General features: G+C 51.6%; 1 protein-coding gene across 1 annotated transcript in view; it reads right to left on the bottom strand.

The window, feature by feature from the left end:
* The window catches only part of LOC144672221 (aryl hydrocarbon receptor nuclear translocator-like), a 45,999-nt gene that overhangs the window by 5,586 nt on the left and 14,063 nt on the right, over window positions 1-26,350 (bottom strand). Inside the window, exons 7-18 of the mRNA XM_078534037.1 lie at window positions 24,005-24,107; window positions 18,350-18,415; window positions 15,018-15,103; window positions 14,795-14,868; window positions 13,723-13,857; window positions 13,283-13,357; window positions 11,918-12,069; window positions 9,898-9,958; window positions 9,270-9,384; window positions 8,270-8,375; window positions 6,583-6,724; window positions 1,156-1,324 (exon numbers count right to left, since the gene is read on the bottom strand). Coding sequence (XP_078390163.1) covers window positions 1,156-1,324; window positions 6,583-6,724; window positions 8,270-8,375; window positions 9,270-9,384; window positions 9,898-9,958; window positions 11,918-12,069; window positions 13,283-13,357; window positions 13,723-13,857; window positions 14,795-14,868; window positions 15,018-15,103; window positions 18,350-18,415; window positions 24,005-24,107 — 1,284 coding nt within the window. The remainder of the gene's footprint in view (window positions 1-1,155; window positions 1,325-6,582; window positions 6,725-8,269; window positions 8,376-9,269; window positions 9,385-9,897; window positions 9,959-11,917; window positions 12,070-13,282; window positions 13,358-13,722; window positions 13,858-14,794; window positions 14,869-15,017; window positions 15,104-18,349; window positions 18,416-24,004; window positions 24,108-26,350) is intronic.

Below are 26,350 nucleotides of genomic sequence, written 5' to 3'. Positions count from 1 at the left end.
TATAGGCTCCCCAGACTCCCGGGTAATCCCAGGTAAGGGGGATCAAAGGTTACGGGGAGGAGGCGGGAGAATGGGGTTGAGAAACTTATCAGCCATGATTGAATGGCGGAGCAGACTCGATGGGCCGAATGGCCTAATTTCTGCTCCTATGTCTTATGGTAATTCAAAAAGGCACAAGGCTTGAACATGTTCCTTTTGTTTGCAGAGAATGGGTCCCGGTGTTTGAACGTGTGCCGCTGCGAGCAAGTACAAATGAGTCACATTACGAGCTCGACTTTGTGCTGATGAGTGCAAGATGAAAAGCTTCGGCAATATATGTCTCTTTCAAACGTAGCTTTCTATTCCTTTCTCCCTCATCTGCTTATATTGATTTGGAGGTTATCACAGGCCCTTTAAGTGTTCGAGTGGGAATTTGTCATACAGACGTCTAAATTTGATGGCTATTTGACCTGAAGCCAAGCCCATTCCTGATCCCATGTCGCACTCCTCACACTTACTAGCCAGTGGGAGGGAGGTGCTGAAGAACAAAGGTCAGGGTCTAGAAGGATTTACATACGAACTAGGGGCAGGAGTAGGCCATTTGGCCCCTTGACCCTGCTCCACCATTCAATAAGATCATGGCTGATTTGACTGTGGCCTCAATTCCACATTCAGCCTGCTGCCAGTAACCTATGACTCCCTTGTTGGTCAAGAATCTATCTACCTCTGCCTTAAAAATATTCAATGACCCCGTCTCCACCGCTCTTTGGAGAAGTGAGTTCCAAAGATTCGTAACCCTCTGTGAGGAAAAAAATTCTCATCTCCATCTTAAACTGGAGACCCCTTATGTCCCCTGGTTCTAGCCTCTCCCACAAGGGGAGACATCCTTTCAGCATCCACCGTGTCAAGTCCCCTCAGGACCTTACGTGTTTCAATAAGATTACCTCTCATTCTTCTAAACTCCAATGGATACGGGCCAAACTTTCCTCACTGGATCCCACCCCCCATCCCAGGAATCAGTCACGTGAACCTCCTCCTAACTGATTCCAATGCATATATATCCTTTCTTAAATAAGGAGACCAAAACTGCACACAGTACCCCAGATATGGTCTCGCCAACGTGAATTTGAACCTCTCTCTGAAACCAGGGCCGGGTTACAGCAGGTTGCTACTTACCGAAAGCAGAGGTGCGGTTGGCGAGGGAGGGGTAGGCGGTGCCTCCGGCCGACGACGTGGCTACAGGGCTGGTGAGGGGGCTGAAGGGAGCGGTGTTGGCTGTGAAGCTGCGGCTGGCTCCCATGCCAAATGGAGGCGACTGCGTCTTTGCCCCCTGGGACGACATCTGCTGAGAGAACACGGAAAGGTGGTTACGGGAAAGGAGCTCAGGGCCTCGGGCAGTCACTCACTGCGCGGCGTCATCATCACTCCACCAGCATTCTGATTCAAAAGGCAAAGCTACAGCAAAGGCTCGACTCCAGACTCTAAATAGTCCCCCAAACAGTCAGAGAGAAATAGAAGAGCAGACATGTAGGCAAATTTCAGAGAAGTGTAAAAATAATAGGGTAGTAATAGTGGGGGATTTCAATTTCCCCAGCATTAACTGGGTTAGTCATAGTGTGATAGAGGGAGTGAAATTCTTAAAATGTGTCCAGGAGAGCTTTTTAAGCCAGGACGTAGGAGGTCCTACAAGAGATGGGGCGGTCCTGGACTTACTTTTAGGGAATGAAGCCGGGCAAGTGGTAGAGGTATCAGTGCGGGAGCATTTTGCAGATAGTGATCATAACTCCTTTAGATTCAAGGTTGTTATGGAAAAGGACAAGGATGGGCCAGAATTCAGAGTTCTAAATTGGGGGAAGGCCGATCTTAATAAGATCAGACGTGATTTGGCCAGAGCGGACTGGGAGCAGCTACTTTTAGGTAAATCTGCGTCAGAGCAGTGGGACTCATTCAAGAAGGAAATAGGGAGAGTACAGGGCCAACATATTCCAGTAAAGATAAAGGGCGGGACCAACAAACCCAGGGAACCCTGGATGTCACGGGATATACAGGATTGGATAAAGAGAAAAAGGGAGACTTATGGCAGATACCGAGAGCTCAAAACAGCGGAATCCCTACAGGAGTATAGAATGTAGGGGGAGAAACTTAAAAAGGAAATTAGGAGAGCAAAAAGGGGGCATGAAAAAAACATTGGCAGGTGAAATAAAGAAAAATCCAGTTATTTTACAAGTACATTAAGAGTAAGAGGATAACTAGGGAAAGATAAGGGCCCATTAAGGACCATGGTGGTAATTTGTGTGTGGAGCCGGAAGACGTGGGCAGGGTTCTAAATAAATACTTTGTGTCGGTGTTCACAAGTGAGAGGAACAACGTGGGTATGGAAATCAGACAGAAGGACTGTGATATAATTAACGAAATTAGCATAGAAAGGGAGGAAGTTCTAAGTGGTCTGGCAGGCTTAAAAGTAGATAAATCTCCAGGCCCGGATGAAATGTATCCCAGGCAGTTGAGTGAAGCAAGGGAGGAGATAGCAGGGGCGTTGGCAATAATTTTCAATACCTCTCTGGCCACAGGAGAGGTGTCAGAGGGCTGGAGGACAGCGAATGTGGTACTGTTATTCAAGAAGGGAGGAAGGGTTAAACCAGGGAACTACAGGCCAGTCAGTCTAACCTCAGTGGTGGGGAAACTATTGGAAGTAATTCTGAGGGACAGAATTAATTTACACTTGGAGAGGCAGGGATTAATCAAGGACAGTCAGCATGGTTTTGTTAAGGAGAGGTCATGTCTGACCAATTTGATTGAATTTTTCGAAGAGGTGACCAGGTGTGTAGATGAGGGCAATGCATTTGACGTAGTTTACTTGGACTTCAGCGAGGCTTTTGATAAGGTCCCGCATGGGAGACTGATAATGAAGGTAAGAGCCCATGGGATCCAAGGCAACTTGGCAAATAAGATCCAGAATTGGCTGAGTGGCAGGAAGCAGAGGGTGATGGTTGAGGGGTGTTTTTGTGACTGGATGCCTGTGTCCAGTGGGGTTCCACAGAGATCGGTGTTGGGTCCCTTGCTGTTGGTATATAGAAGTGATTTAGACTTGAATGTAGGAGGGTTGTTCTGTAAGTGCACGCATGACACGAAAATTCGTGGGGTGGTAAATAGTGAGGAGGATAGCCTTAGATTACAGGAGGATACGGACAGGCAATTGGAATTTAATCTGGATAAGTGTGAGGTGATGCACTTGGCACGGGAATACATGATGAATGGTAGGACCCTGGGAACTACCAAGGATCAAAGGGACCTTGGTGTGCATGTCCACCGGTCCCTTAAGGTAGCGAGACAGGTAGATAAGGTGGTTAAGAAGGCATATGGGATACTTGCCTTTATTAGCCGAGGCATAGAATATAAGAGCAGGGAGGTTATGCTGGAACTGTATAAAACGCTGGTTAGGTCACAGCTAGAGTATTGCGTGCAGTTCTGGAATCCGCATTATAGGAAGGATGTGATTGCACTGGAGAGAGTGCAGAGGAGATTTACCAGGATGTTGCCAGGGTTGGAGAGTTTTAGTTATGAGGAGAGATTGGATAGACTGGGGTTATTTTCCCTGGAGCAGGGGAGATTGAGGGGGGACATGACTGAGGTGTATAAAATTATGAGGGGTATAGATAGGGTAGACAGGAAGGATCTTTTCCCCTTGGTGGAGGGATCAATAACCGGGGGCATAGATTTAAGGTTAAGGGACAGAAGGTTTAGAGGGGATGTGAGGAAGAGTTTTTTCACCCAGAGGGTGGTGGGGATCTGGAACTCACTGCCTGAAAAAGAGTAGTAGAGGCAGAAACCCTCATAACATTTAAGAAGTATTTGGATGTACAGTTGTGTTGCCTTGGCATACAAGGCTATGGGCCTAGTGCTGGAGAATGGGATTTGAATTGTTAGGTACTTGTTTGACCGGCGCAGACTCAATGGGCTAAAGGGCCTTTTTCTGTGCTGTAGACCTCTATGACTATAAATAGGCTGGGTTGCTCCCTCAGGGCACCAGCACCCAACTGAAGGCCTTCTCCCTGCAAAAGCCACTGAAGCATATTCAGGCTTCATCACCTACAAGGTGCAAGTCAGGAGTGTGATGGAATACTCCTCGCTTGTCTGGATGAGTCCAGCTCCGAGAAGCTTGGACAAAGCAGCCCACTTGATCAAAACCCCATCCACCACCTTCAACATACAATCATACGAATATAGGAATGAGGAGGAATAGGTGACCACTCGGCCCCTCGAGCCTGCTCCGTCATTCAATAAGATCAGGATTGAACTGATTGTAACCACAAATCTACATTCCTGCCTACCCCTGATAGCCTTTCACCAGCTTGCTCATCAAGAATCTATCTAGATCTGCCTTAAAAATATTCAAAGACTCTGCTTCCACTATCTTTTGAGGAAGAGAGTTCCAAAGACTCACAACCCTCAGAAAAAAAAATTCTCATCTGTCTTAAATGGGTGACCCCTTATTTTTAGAACAGCGATTCCTAGTTCTAGATTCTCCCAACAAGAGGAAACATCCTCTACACATCAACCAGGTCAATACCCCTCAGGATCTTACAAAAATTAACAAAGTGAGCATTGGTCCTGTAGAAAGTGGGCCTGGGGAATTAATAAGGAAATGGTAAATAAATTGAACAGGTATTTTGCATCAGTCATCACTATAGAGGATGCAAGTAACATCCCATTAATAACTGTAAACCAGGAAATGGAAGGGAGGGAGGAACTCAAGAAAATTGCAATCACCAGGGAAGTGGTACTGAGCAAATTATTGCAGCTGCAGGCTGACAAGCCCCTGGGTCCTGACGGACTTCATCCTAGGGTCTTAAAAGAGGCTAGTGAGATAGTTGACACGTTGGCTTTAATTTTCCAAAATTCATGAGAAAGGTTCCATTAGATTGGAAAATATTCAACAAGGGAGACAGAAAGCAGGAAACTACAGGCCAGTAAGCTTAACATCTTGTCATAGGGAAAATGTTAGAAGCTATTATTAAAGACATTATAGCAGGGCACTTAGATAAATTCAAGGTGACCAGGCAGAGTCAACATGGCTTGTAAAAGGGAAACTGTGTTTAAGATTGGAGTTATTGGAGTACTTTGAGGAAGTCACATGTGCTGTGGGTAAAGGGGATCCGGTGGGTGTACTGTACTTAGATTTCCAGAAGGCATTTGACAAGGTGCCACATTAAAGGTTGTCGTGGAAAATAAAAGCTTATGGTGTAGGGGGTAGCATATTGGCACGGATAGAAGATTGACTGGCTAACAAGAAACAGTGTAGGCATAAATGGGTCAATTTCTGGTTGGCAAGATGTAACGAGTGGTGTGCCACAGGGAACAATGCTGGGGGCCTCAGCTTTTTACAATTTATATAAATGACTTGGATGGAGGGACTGAAGGTATGCTTGCTAAATTTGTTGATGATACAGAGATAGGAAAGTAAGTAAGAGGACATGAGGCTACAAAGGGTTATAGTTAGGTTAAGTGAGTGGGAAAAGGCCTGGCAAATGTGAAATTGTCCATTTTGGCAGGAAGAGTAAAAAAAGCACATTATCTAAATGGTGAGAGATTCAGAGGGATCTGGGTGTCCTAGTGCATGAATTGCAAAAGGTTAGTATGCAGGTACAAGCAAGTACTTAGGAAAGCAAATAGAATTCTATTGGTTATTGCGAGGGGAATTGATTACAAAAGTAGGGAGGCTATGCCTCAGTTATACAGGGCATTGTACATCTGGAGTAATGTTTACAGCATTGGTCTCCCTATTTAAAGAAGGATGTAAATGCATTGGAAGCAGTTCAGAGAAGGTTTACCAGACTAAGACCAGGAATGGGTAGGTTGGACAGACTAGGCTTGTATCCACTGGAGTTTAGAAGAGTCAGAGGATACTTGATTGAAACATGTAAGATCCTGAGGGGTATTGACCTGGTTGATGTGTAGATGATGTTTCCCCTTGTTGTGAGAATCTAGAACTAGGAGTAACTTTGCCTTCGTGTGACGGGCAAGTGTCTGTTGGAATTGCGGAGTGCAACCCTGAAAGGAGTAGTCCCAAGTCTCTTTATTCATTCACAGATGTGTGTGTCACTGGTAGGCTGGCATTTATTGCCCGTCCCTAATTGCCTCACAGTTGGTGATGAGCTACTACCTTGAACTGCTACAGTCCCTGTGGTGTAGGTACACCCACAGTGCTGTTAGGGAGGGAGTTCCAGGATTTTGACCCAGCGACAGTGAAGGAACGGCCGATATATTTCCAAGTCAGGATGGTGAGTGGCTTGGAGGGGAACTTCCAGGTGGTGGTGTTCCCCATGTGTCTGCTGCCCTTGGCCTTCTAGGTGGTACTGGTCGCGGGTTTGGAAGGTGCTGTTGAAGGAGGAGCCTTGGTGAGTTGCTGCAGTGCATCTTGTAGATGGTACACACACTGCTGCCACTGTGCGTCGGTTGTGGAAGGACTGACAGCGAGACTTTGGGGTTGCGCTCCTCAATTCCAACAGACGCCTGCCCGTCACACGAAGGCAAAGTTACACCGGGGAAAGGAACCGAAGGTTTAACGGGAATTAAAAGGCCGTCAAGCGCCGAGTGCCAAACCTGCGCAGGGAACGGTGGCCGGCTTCCACTCCACGTGTTTCCAGTAACCTGACCGCTGGCTGACTGCCGTGAGATCTGAGCCAGGATCTGTCCTGCTGATGCTGGCTGCTGAACGATGTTCACCGGAGGGGCCATGGTGGCACTGTATTGGGGAGGGGGGAGGGGAGAGGAGGAAGGAGCAGAGGAGGAGTCAGAAGCTTAATCGCAAGATGAAACGCTACAACACCACTTAAAACACTAGCTCAGCCCAAGCTGCAGGACTGTGCCCCCATTCCGGGCCCCGCAATTTAGGGAGGACGTCGAGGCCTTGGGAGAGGGCACGGAGGGAGGTTTACCCGGAACGCGACCAGGGACAAGGGGCTTCGGTTCAGGTGGAGAGACTGGGAGGAGCTGGGGTTGTTCTCCTTGGAGCGGAGGTGGTTAAGGGGGAGTTTGAAGCGAGGCGTTCAGAATCAGGAAGGGGTTTGGATAAACTAAGGAAGCAGGGAGGGTCGGTAACCAGAGGGACACAGATTGAAGACTGGCATAAAAATAACACCAGAGGCCACAAGGGGAAAAACTTCATGCAACCAGGATCTGGAATGCGCTGCCTATTAGAGGCTGGGAATTCAATGGTCACCTTCAGGAGAGAATTGGGTAAAGGAGAGGGATATTGCAGAGAGTAGGACTAACTGCATTGCCCTTTGAAGGAGCTGACACAGTCGATGACCCACTACAATAACGCATCAGCAAATTAAATCTGACACGGTTCACTTGTGTCCTTTTGGGTCAGGAAATCTGTCGTCTCTCCCTGGTCTGTCTCGATGGGTGGCTCCAGTCCCGCGCCAATTTGATCGACTCGTAACTGCCCCCACCCCTCCCCACTGAATTGGCCGAGTGGGCCACCCCCTCTTGTACCAACCGCTGCGGGAGCTCATTGACCCCCCCCCACCCACTGCAGCAGTTTGGGAAGGCGGCCCATCAGCACCCGCGAAAGGGGCATTTAGGGGCGGGCAACAAACGCCAGCCCTGCCAGCAACGCACACCATCCCGGGAATAACGAAGGTCGCAACAGAACGACAGAAGATCATCATCTATCAGTGGGTGACATGCTGCGGGAATAAAACAACTGACCTTAATCTCCCAACAGCTCGCATTTATATAGTGCCTCTTAAGATAGAAAATCATTCCAGGCTGCTGAAGTTCCATGAAGGACCCGGGGTGGTATAATGGTTTGAATGGGGATATTTGCAGGGCTATGGGGAAAGAGTGGGACTAATTGGATAGCTCTTTCAAAGGGCTGGCACCACAGGCATGACAGGCCGAGTGGCCTCTTTCCGTGCTGTGGGATTCCGAGACCCTGCCGGGCTTTGGATGGAGGGAGTGGAAGGTGCTGGGGAGGGAGGCGTTCCTGAACGCTGAAGGACACAAGCAAACGTCCGCCATTTTATCACTCGCACAGTCAAACAGCATGCCGACATCGGAGGAAGCGGTGTGAGGGGGTGGGGAGGGGAGGCACATTGCGTAGGGCAGGGCAGGACTGACGGCGGAGAAGCAGGGGCGCCTTATTAAAACCGGTCGACATGCAGCGCGCTAGGGCCGTCACACCCGCCTTGGCCGATCTCCACAAGGACGCGGCCTCAGCCATTGCCCGGCTTGGCGGTTGTCCTGGGGGGCATTACCACCAACCGGAGAAGGCAAAGGGTACCTGAAGTTCTGTGCTGGCCGTGCCGATGGGAAGGAGGTCCCCTGTTGATAAATCTGCTGGTTCCCAGTGCCCGGTGTGGAGGGAACCACCTTACTCTGGTCAGCAGCTGCATGACATAAGGAAACAACGCTTTATATGGTGATCTTACTACATCATTGAAATACGCAATGAATTACTTACTGTGGTAGAAAGAAAGCGTACAGTTAAAAAGTAGCGCCTCAGGACGCCCCCAAAGCACTTTACAGCCAATTAATCACATTTCTGGTGTGATGCAGGGAGAGCAACCAATTTGCACACAGCAAGCTCCCAAAAACGCAATGTGATAATGGCCCAGATCATCTGATTTTTAGAGAGGTTGAGGGATAAGTATTGACCCCAGACAACAAGGAGAATTCGCCACACCCACCCCCCCCTCCCACCAAACCCTGCCACCCACCCCTTTACAACAGTGGCCGTAGGATGTTTTACAACCACCCTAGAGGACAAAGGCTTGGGTTTAACAGCTCACCTGCAAGGCGGCAGCTCTGACAGTGCCGCGCTCCCTCAGCAGTGGCACTGGGAGCGTCGGCCTAGATTACAGGCTCGAGTCTTTCTTTCGTTTTTATTTGCTCACGGGATGTGGGGCGTCGCTGGCTGGGCCAGCACTTATTGCCCATCCCTAAAGGGCACTTTGAGAGTCAACCACATTGCTGTGGGTCTGGAGTCACATCTGCCCCTGGTGGGATTGGAACCCGAGTCCCCAGAGCGTTACCCTGGGTCTCTGGATTACGAGTCCAGTGACAATACCAATGCCTCCCCTGCTCTCTGGAGCGGGCACTCGAACCCATGGCCGTCTGGCACCGAGGCGAGGGTGACGCTGGCTGAGTCACAGCTGACAACAGACAGCGACAGAGCGGGACGGGAGGGGCTACGATCTTTTGAGCCAATTTTGCTCAAGCAATTATAGTGTAACAAAGCAAAAAAAAAAGAAAAGAGAGAAGCTATTGAAGAGTTTCCTTGCCTGTGGGAATGGCAGAGTAGATTTCGGTGTACCGTGGGTCAGCCTCCCTGCTGTACAGGGACTCTGCTTTGTTGATGGGTTTGGTGTGTTCTGATGCTGCAGCCTGAACCACAACCTAAAGCGTCGATTAGCAGAGAGTCAGATTAGTTGCACTTACTACAAATTGACACCGACGTAGCTCTGGTGATCGACACGCCCACCCCGTATGATGCGAGGCGCAGCGGGCGGGCAAAAGCCAGACCATGCCAGCTGTCAGCTAAATGGGGTGGGGGGGGGGAGGAATCAATTCAGTGGGCACCCAAAGGGCGGCACCGACTGCACCCCGACATGCCCAGGGTCGCCCGGTTCACACACCTCTCCCGGTTCTGGGAGGGACAAGTGGGAGGGTGTGGTTCCCAACATTCCCAGGTCGTCAGGCCGGGCAGCAGCAGACGGGGGGTCCCCCTGAACGAGCTACCAGAACGGGCAGCGTCTGTGGGATCCACACCCCAGCAAGTCACAGCCCGCTGCAGGAAAAGTGGGAGAACTGGAACAGAAAGGGATTGATCGGAGATGGCCACAGGGCATTTAGAGCGGGGGCGAGGGGGGCTGCAGAAAAAGGCATGTTAAAAATCGACATTTCTATTACCTGCGGGTGCTCGTAAGTTAATTCTTCTTGCCCAGTGATGGCAGGAGGCTGCTGCAGATGCCTACGGAAACAAGATAATATTCTGTCACGCAGGGTTTATAGCATAAGTTGCATGCTCGGTGCTATTGCGAACACCAAAGTCAAACGGGAACTCTTAGTTAAGGCTCAACTGGAGCTGGGGAAGAGAAGCTGGGCTGCACAATGGGCGAGACAGTGGGGTGAGTGCAGCATGAAATCCCCTCTCACGCTCCTAAGCTTTCTGTAATCACTTTCTATCCATCAAAGTGACCATCAGCACAGGTCAGATACAGAGTAAAGCTCCATCTACACTGTCCCCATCAAACACTCCCAGGATAGGTACAGCACGGGGTTAGATACAGAGTAAAGCTCCCTCTACACTGTCCCCATCAAACACTCCCAGGACAGGTACAGCACGGGGTTAGATACAGAGTAAAGCTCCCTCTACACTGTCCCCATCAAACACTCCCAGGACAGGTACAGCACGGGGTTAGATACAGAGTAAAGCTCCCTCTACACCGTCCCCATCAAACACTCCCAGGACAGGTACAGCACGGGGTTAGATACAGAGTAAAGCTCCCTCTACACTGTTCCCATCAAACACACGCAATGAAATGCTTTTCCAAGTGTAGTCACTGTTGTAATATGAGAACCGCAGCAGTCAATTTGCACATGGCATTCTCCCACAAACAGCAACATGTTTGGAAAGCTCCCCTACCCCACTTTTCGAAATGCCAGATGTGAGAGCTTGAACCAATTCCGATCTGCTCCTGTTTTAACTCCAGTTGCTGAGTTAGCTGCTCTGTCTTTGCCCCATACTAAACACAATGTAAACCGATTTCTCAACACTTACATTCCTTGGCCCCCATTATTTGTATAGAGAAGAATAAGATTAGCCAGGCTCCTTGGTCCTGAGTGCTGCCACCTCTATCCTGTCCCTGTGCTGTACCTGTCCTGGGAGTGTTTGATGGGTACGGTGTAGAGGGAGCTTTACTCTGTATCTAACCCCGTGCTGTACCTGTCCTGGGGGAGTTTGATCGGGACAGTGTAGAGGGAGCTTTACTCTGTATCTAACCCCGTGCTGTACCTGTCCTGGGAGTGTTTGATGGGGACAGTGTAGATGGAGCTTTACTCTGTATCTAACCCCGTGCCGTACCTGTCCTGGGAGTGTTTGATGGGGACAGTGTCGAGGGAGCTTTACTCTGTATCTAACCCCGTGCTGTACCTGTCCTGGGAGTGTTTGATGGGGACGGTGTAGAGAGAGATTTACTCTGTATCTAACCCCGTGCTGTACCTGCCCTGGGAGTGTTTGATGGGGACAGTGTAGAGGGAGCATTACCCTGTATCTGACCTGTGCTGATGATCACTCTGCCCAGTGACCCTCCCCGCTCTCACCTCTTGGGAAGTACACACATGGACACACAGCGAAGCGAGTGCCTTCCCCCAACCCCCCCCTTCATCGAATTGCCTGCCAGCAATTTGCCTGAAACAAGAAAGGGGAGATGGCATGCAGGTAATGTCACTGGGCTAGTAACCCAGAGGCCCAGGCTAACGCTCTGGGGACACGGGTTCAAACCCCACCACGGCAGCTGATGGAATTTAAATTCAATCTGGAATAAAAAGCTAGTCTCAGTAATGGTGACCATGAAACCATTAATTGTTGTAAAACCCCATCTGGTTCACCAATGCCCCTTTAGGGAAGGGAAATCTGCCATCCTTACCCAGTCTGGCCTACATGGGACTCCAGGCCCACAGCCATGTGGTTGACTCTTAACTGCCCCTCTGAGCAAGCCACTCAGTTCGAGGGGCAATTGGGGATGGGCAACAAAAGCTGGCCTTGCCCAGCTACGCTCACCTCCCATGAGAGAATAAAAAATGAAGAGCTACCTGGAGGGAATACATGAGGTGAGCAACTCCTGGGGAGCCGCACATTTCCACCTATTACATTTAGCACAGGTAAACTGCTCTGCTTACGTTCCGACGGTTAGAGGGCAAGACGTACTTGACATTCGTGTTGGTGCAGACAATGTACTCGATGTCGTCGGAATAGGGGTTCTGGAAGGTGAAACTGCTCGTCCTGATCACCACCCATTCCCGGTTCTTGGCGTGGAACCGGAACATGACCGACAGCACCTGCCCCTTCAACGTGATCACCTGCGGCGGGCGGGAAAGAGGGAAGACGAGAATCGGGAGTCAGAAGCGCCACCCAGATTTCGAGTTTGTCAATGTCGCCGGCTTGGGGGTGGGGGTGCAGGATGCATCCCCATCAAGATTGGCACAGCTCAGAGAGTCTCCCCCGAAAATACTGTTGCGTGCCAATCTTCAAACAGTGGCAACATCAAGGGGCAACTCTAACGCGGGCACAGTCCCAGGGACAACGCCCCCGTCGAAAGCCAGAGAGGACGATACCTGAGGGGACGGCTGCAACAGGACGTAGATAGGCTGGCAACATGAGAAAAGAAATGGCAATGGAATTTAATAGAGGAGTGCGAGGTGATGCATTTTAGCAGCAGGGGTGGGGAGAGACAATATAGACTTAACAGCACAGTTCTCATGTGGGCAGGGACAGAAAGGCCAGAGAGGGGGGAGCACATGGGCATCGATCTTTGAAGGTGGCAGGACGTTATCGAGAGAGTGGTCAGCAAAGCATTTGGGAACTTGGGCTTCATGTGCAGAGGCATCGAGTGCAAAAGCAGGGAAGTTACGCAGGATTTTTGTAAAGCTCTGGTTAGGTCACAACCAGAGTACTGCGTCCAATCCCGGTCCCCACACTATAGTGAAGGATGTGAGGGTCTTTGAGGGGGTGCGGAGGGAGATTTACCAGAAGGGTTCCAGGGATGAGGGGATTTTTAGCGACAGGGTTAGGTTGGAGACGCCGGGGCTTGTTCTCCTTGGAGTGAAGGAGATTGAGGTGGAGAATTTGAGAGATAGGGGTACAAGATAATGACAAGTTTAGATAAGGGAGACAGGGAAAAGCTGTTCCCATTGGCTGATGGTACAAGGACTGGGGAGGGGTGGGGGCACAGATTTAAGGTTTTGGACAAGAGATGCAGTGGGGGCATGAGGGGGATTGTGAGGAGGAACTTTTTTACGCAGCGAGCGGTAATGCCCTGGAACTCGCTGTCCAAGGGGGAGGGGCAGAAGCGGAGACGATGAATGATTTCAAAGGAAATTGGACGGGCGCTTGAGGGAAATAAACTTGCAGGGCTACAGGGATAGAGCAGGGGGGGAATGGGACTGACAGGATTGCTCTACCAAGAGCCAGCATGGACTCGATGGGCCGAAGCACCTCCATCGGTGCTGTAATGGCTCTGTGTAAGCACAAGGAGTCATTCTTGAACCTGTCCGTGAAACAGGAGACACTCACCTGCTGAAAACTGTCGCGTAGGAGTCCCTTATCTTCTGGGTGAGCAAACTCTACAATGTCTTTTCCTAACAACTCCTGTAACGAGAGAAACAGATTTATTCGTTTACTCCTCCCGATGAGGCGTTTCTGCTCCGGGAGGCAATAGGTCCATCACAAGGGGAGCAACGGCTGGGCTAGGTTCCTTCCTGCTGCCCGCCCCATCACTACCTCCCCAACTCCACCACCCACCCCCCGTGACCAACCCCCAATCCTCCCCAAGGCAGGGTACCCGAGCAATCTGCAAGCACGTGCAGCAGGAGTCATGCAATCTGTCCGCAAGAACCTCATCCTATATCCTCTCCATCTCTCGGTTAAGGATCAGGGGGACTGCATCACACCAGCCCTCCGCAACCCCACTTGGCGGCCTGGGTTGAGGTCAGCAAATTTGGTGCATCACCTACCTGAGGCTGGTACCCGATGGTGCCCAGGCAGCGGTGATCGACAAAGGTGAAGACCCCATTGGGGCTGTGCCTAGATAGGAACTCGACGGGCACACTGTTGCCCTTCATGTCCACACAGTTCGGCGAGCTGGTGATCTTGATGGTGAGACAGGGAAAAGAGGTGAAAATTAGGCGCCCCTGTGAACCTGCGCTACCGCGCAGCAACCCAAGAGAAGCACCTCCCCAAAACAGGGTGGCAAAGCTCACGAGTGCTTCACAATAGGCAGCAAAATAAAAAGCCAACACTTGAACAGCGCAAACCACAGCCCAAACCCTCACTATAAAAGGCGGCTCAATCGGTAGCACCATCGCCTCCGAGTCAGGAGGGTCGTGGGTTCGAGTCCCGACTCCAGAAGCTCAGGCCCACATTTCAGGCCACACACCGCCACCAGACTCCACCCCAAACTGGCGCTGGTCCGGTGGGAGTGCTGTACCGGCGTCTTTTGGATGAGACGTTAAACTGAGGGCCCCCGTCTGTCCACTCAGATGGACGTACAAGATCGTGCGCCCGCTACCAAAGAGAAGAGGGCGGGAGCGAGGGCTTCTCCTCAGCATTCCAGGGCCCCAGTATTAATCTGCCAACCAACGCCACTAAAACGACCAGAATATCTGGTCGTTAACACAGTGCTGTTTGTGGGATCTTGCTGTGCGCAAACTGGCTGCCGTCTCGCCGACACCAGTTGATTGGTTGTAAAGCGCCTTGGGGTGCCTTCAGGACACGAAAGGCATTATGGAAACGCAAGCCCTTCTTTCTCACTGAGTGTTTAGAAGTCCCTCGGTTTGAAGTTATTCCGCGGGTCAACACGGACACAAATGCTTCAGCCGTTTGGTTCCGCCCCACGGTGAAATCCTCCCAAAGACATACCGCCGCGCCGCCACCCCGCCCCTACGACTTTTCACCACCTATCCCTTCAGACTCCCCACGCCCCAGAAATTGTCTTCGTAAAATCTGCGGATCCATGAGGAACACTAGAGCAGGCAGGCAGAGTCTCAGACACCCTCAAAGCCAGTCCAAGGGGAGCTTCGACCTTACCTGTAATCGTCCGATAGCTACCAGGCAAAACTTGTTTCCCTGCCCTTCTGGCTCATCGTCAGGAAGTGTCACACCTGGGGGAGCAACAACAGCACTTACGTTTAAATCCACTTTAGCCACTCCCTTCCCCAATAAGCTGCTCCCTCCCTTCCACCTGCCCTCCCCAACAACCGGCTCCCTCAGCACCAAATGGAACAGACAGACACACACACAGCAAACTCACCCGCAGGTGGCCAGGCTTTTATGTAACCCGTACAATGCACCACCACATACTGAGTCTCTCCTTCTTTGACTGGGCCTAGTCCGTTCCTGAGAACAGAATGAAAGAGAGGAAGGTGATGAGAGGAGGACAGTATAAAATACCCCACAAATCAGACTCGAGATAGTACATCAATACCTAGAACCTAGGGATGCAGCTACCATTTCCTGTCGATGGAATGGGTGGCACCTTTGCTATTCAAATCCTTTGGAGGGTGAGAGGGTTTTTTCTCTTAATTCTTTTGTGGGATGTGAACGTTACTGGCTGGGCCAGCATTTATTGCCCATCCCTAATTGCCCCTGGAGGTGGTGGTGGTGAGCTGCCTTCTTGAACCGCTGCAGTCCATGTGGTGTAGGTGCACCCACCGTGCTGTTAGGGAGGGAGTTCCAGGATTTTGGCCCAGCGACAGTGAAGGAATGGCCAATATATTTCCAAGTCAGGATGGTGAGGGGCTCGGAGGGGAACATGCAGGTGGTGGTGTTCCCCATGTGTCTGCTGCCCCTTGTCCTTCTAGGTGGTAGCGGTCGTGGGTTTAGGCGGTGCTGTCTAAGGAGCCTTGGTGAGTTGCTGCAGTGCATCTTGTAGATGGTACACACACTGCTGCTACTGTGTGTCGGTGGTGGAGGGAGTGAATGTTGAAGGTGGTGGGTGGGATGCTAATCAGGCAAGTTACATGGTTTAAACAACTGGACCGGCAGGCTGCCATTCCTTCTTCATTCATTTAACCAGTTTTAACAAGGCCACGAGGAGATGCAAAGCATCAGGTTCATTTTGTGGGGAATAAGTGCTAGGAAAACTAATGGTTCACAAGTCCCCTGGACTTGATGACCTGCATTCTAAGGTTATAAAAGAAGTGGCTACAGGGATACCGGATGCATTGGTTGCAATCCGCCAAAATTCCCTGGATTATGGAAAGGGCTCAGCGGATTGGAAAAGTGCAAACGTAACCCCTCTATTCAAGATAGGAGTGAGACATAAAGCGGGGGACTAAGCCAGTTAGTCGAGCGCCTGTCTTTGGGAAAATGCCGGAATCCATTATTAAGGAGGGGGTAGCCGGACATTTAGAAAATCATAACACAATCAGGCAGAGTCTATATGGTGTTGAAAGGGAAATCGCAACTGGCAAATTTATTCAGGCTCTTTGAGGGTGTAACAAGCAGGGTGGATAAAGGGGAACCGGTAGATGTGGTGTACTTGGATTTCCAAAAGGCATTCGATAAGGTGCCACATAAGAGGTCACTGCACAAGATAAGAGCTCATGGTGTTGAGAGTGATATATTAGCTTTATTAGAGGATTAGCTAACTAATAGGAAACAGAGTCAGGATAAATGGGTCATTTTCAGGTTGGTAAACTATAACGACTGGAGTGCCACAGGGATCAACCATTTACAATCTATATTAGTGACTTGGATGAAGGGACCGATTGTATTGTAGCCAAATTTGCTGATGATATAAACATAGGTAGAAAAGCAAGCTGCGAGGAGGAAACAGAGCCTGCAAAGGGGCATAGATAGGGCAAGCAAGTGGGCAAAAATTTGGCAGGTGGAGTATAACGTGAGAAAATGTGAGGTTGTCCACTTTGGCAGGAAGAACAGAAAAGCAGAAAATGATATAAATGGAGAGAAACCACAGAAAGTGTGGAACAAAGGGATCTAAGTGTCCTTGTACAGGAATCACAAAACACTAGCACACTGGTGCAGCAAGACATTAGGAAGGCAAAGGGAATTTTAACCTTAATAGCAAGGGGGATGGAATACAAAAGTAGTGAAGTCTTGCTACAACTATAGAGAGCATTGGTGAGACCATACCTAGAGTACAGTGGACAGTTTTGGTCTCCTTACTTAATGAGGGGTTTACTTGCATTGGAAGCAGTTCAGAGAAGGCTCACTAGGCTAATTCCTAGAGAAAGGCATTTTGACTTATGAGGAGAGGTTGAACAGGTTAGGTCTATACTCATTGGGGTTTAGGAGAATGCGAGGGAATCTTATTGAAACATAAGATTCTGAGGGGGCTTGACAGGGTAGATGCTGAGAGGATGTTTCCCCTCATGGGGGGAATCTAGAACTAAGGGGCACCGTTTCAAAATAAGGAGTCTCTCGTTTGAGATGGGAGATGAGGAGGAACCCCTCAACTCTCAGAGGGGTTGTCAATCTTTGGAATTCTCCACCCCAGAGAGCAGTGGAGGCTGGGTCACTGACTATATGCAAAGCGGAGTTAGACAGGTTTTTGATTGACAAGGGAGTCAAGGGTTATGGGGACTGGGGGAGCGGGCTAGGCAGGAAAATGGAATTAAGGTCACAATCAGATCAGCTACGATCTTACTGGAGCAGGCTCGATGGGCCGAATCGCCTGCACCTGCTCCTATTCCTTATGATCTTATATTATTGAAAAACAGGGAATTTCCGTTCAATATGTGTCGAACCTTGGTTCAAACCACACTTGGGAGTTACTGTGCAAAGTTCTCGTCTCCAGATTATAAAAAGGATGTGGAAGCATGGAAAAAAAAAGATTCACAGGTGATGGTTGTTACAGCTATCGGGGAGAACTGAACAGGCTGGGGGCCTTTCTCTGGAAAAACAATTTCAAGTGGAAAGTGACTGGGTACTTGAGGGAAATAAACTTGCAGGGCTACAGGGATAAAGCAGGAGAATGGGACTGACTGGGTTGATCTACAGAGCCAGCATGGACTCGAGGGGCCTAATGGCCTCCTTCTGTGCCATAATGACTATGACAGTGACCAAAAGAGGAGGCAGAGGGTCTTTAAGATCAATTTAAACATAAGCTCAGAGAAGATATTTCTGTTAATTGTATCAATTGAGGTTAAGTACATACAGGAGGAGGAAATCAACTGGATGGTTACTGGAGCACATATAAAGAGAAACTTACTGACACAGGCGTGGTATAGAGTCAGGAAACATATGCCTGTAACCTTTCACTCTAAATAAATCTATTCCATGTAAAGACTGGCACTGGTTTATTCCTTCACCAGCTGGTTATCAACAGTTTCCACATGTGGTGGGGGGGGTACCAGAATTAGGGGGCCACCAATATAAGACAGTCATTAATAAACCCAATGGGGAATTCAGGGGAAACCTCTTTACCCAGAGAGTGGTGGAGGGGGGAAATGCGGAACCCGCCACAGGGAGTGGTTGAAGTGAATAGCAAAGATGCAGCTGGATAAGTGCATGAGGGAGAAAGGGTTAGGATATGGTGCTGGAGTGGGGCTCGTGTGGAGCAGAAACACCAGCACGGAGCAGGGGGGCCGAATCTATCAGGTGTGGTGCTGTCAGGATCACCTGTATCGGTTCCTCAGGAAGCTGAGTCTATTCATGGACACTGGATCCTCGGTTGCATTCCCACACCTAAAAGAATAGATTGTTTAAAAAAAAAATCAGAACACTATTAGGAACTGGAAAACGATCTCAGGCCCAAAGTCCCTTCTTTCCTGAAGACTCAATTGTACCTATCCACCGCCTCCCACAATTCCTGCGCTCTCCAGAAGTGTACTTACCGCAATACAGCACCTTTCATCACCTCAAGACTCCCAAAGCGCTTCACGGCCAATGAAGCACTCTTCCTGAAGTGTGGTCACTGTTGTAATGTAGGAAATGCGGCAGCCAATTTGCACACAGAAGGCTCCCACAAACAGCAATGTCTTATCGATCCAGGTTATCTGTTTCTAGTGGAGTCAGTAAAGGGGTAAAAATTGATACCAGGACACGGAGGAGAACTCCCCATCAGCCCCCCACTCTTCTTCCAATAGTGGCCATGGGATCGATCGTGTCCCCCTCAGATGGCAGATGGGGATCTCGAATTAACATCTTATCAGAAAGACGGCAGCTCCGACAGTGCGGCGCTCCCTCAGTGCTGACCCTCCGACAGAGCGGCGCTCTCCCTCAGTACTGACCCTCCGACAGTGCGGCGCTCCCTCAGTGCTGACCCTCCGACAGAGCGGCGCTCTCCCTCAGTACTGACCCTCCGACAGAGCGGCACTCTCCCTCAGTACTGACCCTCCGACAGAGCGGCGCTCTCCCTCAGTACGGACCCTCCGACAGAGCGGCGCTCTCCCTCAGTACGGACCCTCCGACAGAGCGGCGCTCTCCCTCAGTACGGACCCTCCGACAGAGCGGCGCTCTCCCTCAGTACGGACCCTCCGACAGAGCGGCACTCTCTCAGTACGGACCCTCCGACAGAGCGGCGCTCTTCCTCAGTACGGACCCTCCGACAGAGCGGCGCTCTCCCTCAGTACTGACTTTCCGACAGAGCGGCTCTCTCCCTCAGTACTGACCCTCCGACAGAGCGGCGCTCTCCCTCAGTACTGACCCTCTGACAGAGCGGCGCTCTCCCTCAGTACGGACCCTCCGACAGAGCGGCGCTCTCCCTCAGTACGGACCCTCCGACAGTGCGGCACTCTCAGTACTGACCCTCCGACAGAGCGGCGCTCTCCCTCAGTATGGACCCTCCGACAGAGCGGCGCTCTCCCTCAGTACTGACTCTCCGACAGAGCGGCGCTCTCCCTCAGTACTGACTCTCCGACAGTGCGGCGCTCTCCCTCAGTACTGACCCTCCGACAGAGCGGCGCTCTCCCTCAGTACTGACTCTCCGACAGAGCGGCGCTCTCCCTCAGTACGGACTCTCCGACAGAGCGGCTCTCTCCCTCAGTACTGACCCTCCGACAGAGCGGCGCTCTCCCTCAGTACTGACCCTCTGACAGAGCGGCACTCTCCCTCAGTACGGACCCTCCGACAGAGCGGCGCTCTCCCTCAGTACGGACCCTCCGACAGTGCGGCACTCTCTCAGTACTGACCCTCCGACAGAGCGGCGCTCTCCCTCAGTATGGACCCTCCGACAGAGCGGCGCTCTCCCTCAGTACTGACCCTCCGACAGAGCGGCGCTCTCCCTCAGTACGGACCCTCCGACAGAGCAGCACTCTCTCAGTACTGACCCTCCAACAGAGCGGCGCTCTCCCTCAGTACTGACCCTCCAACAGAGCGGCGCTCTCCCTCAGTACTGACCCTCCGACAGTGCGGCGCTCCCTCAGTACTGACCCTCCGACAGTGCGGCACTCCCTCAGTACTGACCCTCCGACAGAGCGGCGCTCTCCCTCAGTACGGACCCTCCGACAGAGCGGCGCTCTCCCTCAGTACTGACCCTCCGACAGAGCGGCTCTCTCCCTCAGTACTGACCCTCCGACAGAGCGGCACTCTCCCTCAGTACTGACCCTCCGACAGAGCGGCGCTCTCCCTCAGTACGGACCCTCCGACAGAGCGGCGCTCTCCCTCAGTACGGACCCTCCGACAGAGCGGCGCTCTCCCTCAGTACGGACCCTCCGACAGAGCGGCGCTCTCCCTCAGTACGGACCCTCCGACAGAGCGGCACTCTCTCAGTACGGACCCTCCGACAGAGCGGCGCTCTTCCTCAGTACTGACCCTCCGACAGAGCGGCGCTCTCCCTCAGTACTGACTTTCCGACAGAGCGGCTCTCTCCCTCAGTACTGACCCTCCGACAGAGCGGCGCTCTCCCTCAGTACTGACCCTCTGACAGAGCGGCGCTCTCCCTCAGTACGGACCCTCCGACAGAGCGGCGCTCTCCCTCAGTACGGACCCTCCGACAGTGCGGCACTCTCAGTACTGACCCTCCGACAGAGCGGCGCTCTCCCTCAGTATGGACCCTCCGACAGAGCGGCGCTCTCCCTCAGTACTGACTCTCCGACAGAGCGGCGCTCTCCCTCAGTACTGACTCTCCGACAGTGCGGCGCTCTCCCTCAGTACTGACCCTCCGACAGAGCGGCGCTCTCCCTCAGTACTGACTCTCCGACAGAGCGGCGCTCTCCCTCAGTACGGACTCTCCGACAGAGCGGCTCTCTCCCTCAGTACTGACCCTCCGACAGAGCGGCGCTCTCCCTCAGTACTGACCCTCTGACAGAGCGGCACTCTCCCTCAGTACGGACCCTCCGACAGAGCGGCGCTCTCCCTCAGTACGGACCCTCCGACAGTGCGGCACTCTCTCAGTACTGACCCTCCGACAGAGCGGCGCTCTCCCTCAGTATGGACCCTCCGACAGAGCGGCGCTCTCCCTCAGTACTGACCCTCCGACAGAGCGGCGCTCTCCCTCAGTACGGACCCTCCGACAGAGCAGCACTCTCTCAGTACTGACCCTCCAACAGAGCGGCGCTCTCCCTCAGTACTGACCCTCCAACAGAGCGGCGCTCTCCCTCAGTACTGACCCTCCGACAGTGCGGCGCTCCCTCAGTACTGACCCTCCGACAGTGCGGCACTCCCTCAGTACTGACCCTCCGACAGAGCGGCGCTCTCCCTCAGTACGGACCCTCCGACAGAGCGGCGCTCTCCCTCAGTACTGACCCTCCGACAGAGCGGCTCTCTCCCTCAGTACGGACTCTCCGACAGAGCGGCGCTCTTCCTCAGTACTGACCCTCCGACAGTGCGGCGCTCTCCCTCAGTACTGACCCTCCGACAGAGCGGCGCTCTCCCTCAGTACTGACCCTCCGACAGTGCGGCACTCCCTCAGTACTGACCCTCCGACAGAGCGGCGCTCTCCCTCAGTACTGACCCTCCGACAGAGCGGCGCTCTCCCTCAGTACTGACTCTCCGACAGTGCGGCGCTCTCCCTCAGTACTGACCCTCCGACAGAGCGGCGCTCTCCCTCAGTACTGACTCTCCGACAGTGCGGCGCTCTCTCAGTACTGACTCTCCGACAGAGCGGCGCTCTCCCTCAGTACTGACCCTCCGACAGAGCGGCGCTCTCCCTCAGTACTGACTCTCCGACAGTGCGGCGCTCCCTCAGTACGGACTCTCCGACAGAGCGGCGCTCTCCCTCAGTACGGACTCTGACAGAGCGGCGCTCTCCCTCAGTACGGACTCTCCGACAGAGCGGCGCTCTCCCTCAGTACGGACTCTCCGACAGAGCGGCGCTCTCCCCCTCAGTACTTGCGCTGGGAGGGCCGGCCTGGATCGTGGGCTCAAGACTCTGGAGTGGGGGGGGGACTCGAGCCTAAGGCCTTCTGACTCCGAGGTGAGAGTGCGATCCACTGAGCCATAGCGGACACTGACATTACAAATTACAGAGCTGGATGAAAGTCACTGCTTTGGGATATAACCGTATATACTTGTGTAAAAGTCAGCCCATGATTTTTGGCCTAGAAAGCTGTAGTTTTTCACATGTCCCGTGTAAAAGTCGAGAGCCTAGGTTTTCAGGGATCAAAGCCTAAAAATTTCAGAGCTGAAGTGTAATCCTGGAGGTGAAGTTCGTAATGTTATAAAACGCATAAACGTTAGAGAAAGAGAAAGTCTTACATTTTCACGACCACCAGATGTCTAAAGGGGCTTTACAGCCAATGAATTAAGCTTTTTTTTTAAGAACTACAGTAATGCAACAAGCGCAGCTGCCAATTTGCAGACACAAGGCCCCATGATGCGATGGCTACCCTGGCCATGTCTTTTTCGTGTTGTTCATCGAGGGGAAAACACTGGCCTCAGGACACCAGGGAAGAATGCCTCAGCCCCCCCCCCCGGCTCTTCTTCCGAAGAGCGTCACGGGATCTTTTCCCATCCCACTGAGCTGACAGGCGGGGGCCTCAGTTTAACGCGTCGCGTGAAAGACGGCACCTCTGACAGCGCGGCACTCCCTCGGTACTGGCATCGAGTTTTGTGCTCAAGTCCTGGAGTGGGACTTGAACCCGGAGCCTTGCAATTCAGAGGCAAGAGCGCTACCAACTGAGCCACAGGTTGCCATGAGAGGAAAGGTTGGACAGGCTGGGCTTGTTTCCACTGGAGTTTAGAAGAGTGAGGGGTAGTTTCACTGGAGTGCATAAGATCCTGACCAGTCTCGACAAGGCAGATGTTTCCTCTTGTGGGTGAGTCCAGAACTAGGGGGGGCATTGTTTTAAAATTAGGGGTCGCCCTTTTAGGACAGAGATGAGGGGAAATTTTGTTCTCTCAGAGGGCTGTGCGACTTTGGAGCTCTCTGCCTCCGAAGGAGGTGGAGGCGAGGTGACCGAACATTGTTAAGGCAGAGGTAGACAGGTTCTTGCTAGGCAAGGGAATCAAAGGTTAACCGGGGTAGATGGGAATGTGGAACTCGAAAACACAAACAGGCCAGCCATGATCTGATTGAATGTTGGAGCAGGCTCGAGGGGCCGAATGGCCTACTTCTGCTCCTGTTTCGTACGTTAGACAATTAACATGGCTCCAATGCACATTATTTGCAGCGTAAAACAAATTATGCAGATAAAACAAATAAGGGCTAGACAATTGATCGTTTTTAAGGCCAATTGCCAGGGAGCACAGCCTTGGTAGGAGGATCAGAGGGGATATTAGGAAAATCATCTTCACCCAGAGGGTGTTTGGAATTCACTGCCTGGTTTGGTGGTTGAGACAGGAACCGTCGACTCATTTAAAAAGGTACCTGGGTCTGCACCTGAAGCGCTGTAACCTGCAAGGCTACGGACCAGGTGCTGGAAGGTGGGACTTGAATGGGTGGCTAGATTTTTAAAACAATTTTCGGCCGGCACAGGCACGATGGGCTGAATGGCCTCTTTCCGTGCCGTTAACTTTTCTATGGTTCTAAGCGTTTCGTTTTTACTTAATTCTGTTGCCCGTCTTATTTGGATTTCACTTGGGCCTTAAACAAGCAGCCCCTTGAAAGCGTTACCATGTGAAAGTCAATGCAACAATGGTTGGCCCTAAAAACGCTGGTCTCAAACATGCAACTTTGACACATGTATAAATGGCATCTGCATTTCTTAAGAAAGCACTATCCTCGCCAGCCTAGTTTCGTCCTGCCCTTCCCAAAGCATTCGCACAGGCAAGGCAAGAAAATGAGCAAAATTCTACTCCTGTACCGGGAAGGCAGAGAAAAAAAAAGTGCGGGAGAGAAATATTTTCTATAAACAGGATGGCCGCTTCTAGCTCAGGTCCATCCATTTGAATCACCTCACTCTGCAGATGAACGATCTCCGGGATCCCATGCACATTCTCATCGAGGATTGCTGCCCTTCCTTTTTCACAGTCCCCGTCTTCAAGTCCAAAATCCGACCTGCCCCGAAGACAGACAGAGAGAGAAATAAAAAGCTATTTGTGACCGGGCTCTGTCTGACTCTGCTACTCCCACCCACCACCCCAGCTCTCTCTCCAGCAACACATCCCCACGACCCCAGTGTATCCTAATTTGTCAATTCCATTAACCCATCACCCCCAGTGCACGTTGAGGGACACTGACTCCCCATCAGCCAATACCTCCATTTTAAAATTCTCATCCTCATTTAAAATCCCTCCATGGCTTCCTCATCCCTTTTCTCCTTCTGTAACCTCCTCCAGCCCCTACACCCCTCCCTATCTCTGTAACCTCCTCCAGCCCCTACACCCCTCCCTATCTCTGTAACCTCCTCCAGCCCCTACACCCCTCCCTATCTCTGTAACCTCCTCCAGCCCCTACACCCCTCCCTATCTCTGTAACCTCCTCCAGCCCCTACACCCCTCCCTATCTCTGTAACCTCCTCCAGCCCCTACACCCCTCCCTATCTCTGTAACCTCCTCCAGCCCCTACACCCCTATCTCTGTAACCTCCTCCAGCCCCTACACCCCTCCCTATCTCTGTAACCTCCTCCAGCCCCTACACCCCTCCGAGATCTCTGTAACCTCCTCCAGCCCCTACACCCCTCCGAGATCTCTGTAACCTCCTCCAGCCCCTACACCCCTCCGAGATCTCTGTAACCTCCTCCAGCCCCTACACCCCTCCGAGATCTCTGCGCTCCTCCAATTCCAACCTCTTGCCCATCCCCCGATTCCCATCGCTCCACCATTGGCGGCCATGCCTTCAGCTACCTGGGGCCCTAAGCTCTGGAATTCCCTCCCTAAACCTCTCCGTCTCTCTCTCTCTCTCTCTCTATACTCCTTTAAGGTGATGCTTAAAATCTATCTCTGACTAAGCTTTCAGTCACGTGTCCCTATATATCTGTGTGTCTCAGTGTCAAATTCTGTCTGATAACACTCCTGTGAAGCACCTTGGGATGTTTTACTGCGTTAAAGGTGCTATATAAATGCAAGTTGTTGCTTTTTTCATTGCCTTCTTAGCTTTCACCCATTTTAAAGCAATGTTTCTCTGCAATTTTGTTGATGAGTCATTAATTGAACGCCTGTAACAAGGCAGCTTCTGACCACATCTCTGGGAAATGTCTCAAACCACTTCAAGTAATTCCTGTTTAAAAACTTCTCCAGACTGGAGGAGGTTTCTTTTTATATTCGTCCATGGGATGTGGGCATCGCTGGCATTTGTTGCCCATCCCTAATTGCCCTTGAAATAAGTGTCTTGCTAGGCCATTTCAGAAGGGCAGTTAAGAGTCAACCATGTTGGTTGTGGCTCTGCAGCCCCATGTAGGCCAGACCGGGTAAGGGTGGCAGATTTCCTTCCCTAAAGGGACGTTGGTCAACTAGTTGAGAGTTTACAACAACCACTGATAACTTCATGGTCACTATTACTGAGACTAGGTTTCACCGAATCGTCACAGTGCAGGAGGCGGCCACTCGGCCCATCGCGTCTGCACCAGCTCGCTGAATGAACATTCCGCCTGGCGCCATTCTCCTGCCTTCTCCCCGTAGCCCCGCACACGATGTTTCTTTGAAAGGAAGCCACCTAATTCCCTCTTCGATGCCTCGACTGACTAATGCCTCCACCACGCTCTCAGGCAGTGCATTCCAGACCCTAACCACTCGCTGCCTGAAAAAAAAAAAGCTTCCTCTCACATTGCTTCTTTGACCAGTGACTTTAAAATCTGTGTCCCTCTGGTTGGCCATCCTTCCGCCAATGGGAACAGTTTCCCAAAATCTACTCCGTCCAGGTTTTGAACGCCTCTGTCAAATCTCCTCTCGGCCTTCTGCTCTCCAAAAGAGAAAGTCCCAACTTCCAATCTACCTTCATGGCTGAGGTTTCAATTCCAGGTTGTTTTTTTTTGTTTAAATCAATTGAATTTAAATTCCCCGTGCCCCCAGGGGTCGCTGGCTGACTAGCCCAGTGACAATGCCGCTACTCCACCATCTCCCCACAGACGTCACGGATAGGGTGGGTGGGTGAGCAAGGTCATGGAGAGACTGGAAGAGTAGGATGAAAATTTTAAATTTTGAGATCAGGGGTCCCCTGCATATTGTTCTAAATTCCACCCCCCCAGTCCACTCCCAATCATCCCAAGTCGCCTTGTTTTGCGCAGGGTGAGAAGTGAAATAGCTCGAACTGAGCAAGCGTGAAACGAAAGAGGTGCGATAGATCCCGGGATCTGGCGGGTG

The sequence above is a fragment of the Cetorhinus maximus genome, chromosome 36 (assembly GCF_964194155.1).
Source record: "Cetorhinus maximus chromosome 36, sCetMax3.hap1.1, whole genome shotgun sequence".
NCBI classification, from domain to species: domain Eukaryota; kingdom Metazoa; phylum Chordata; class Chondrichthyes; order Lamniformes; family Cetorhinidae; genus Cetorhinus; species Cetorhinus maximus.
This window is presented reverse-complemented; position numbering and strand designations above follow the sequence as displayed.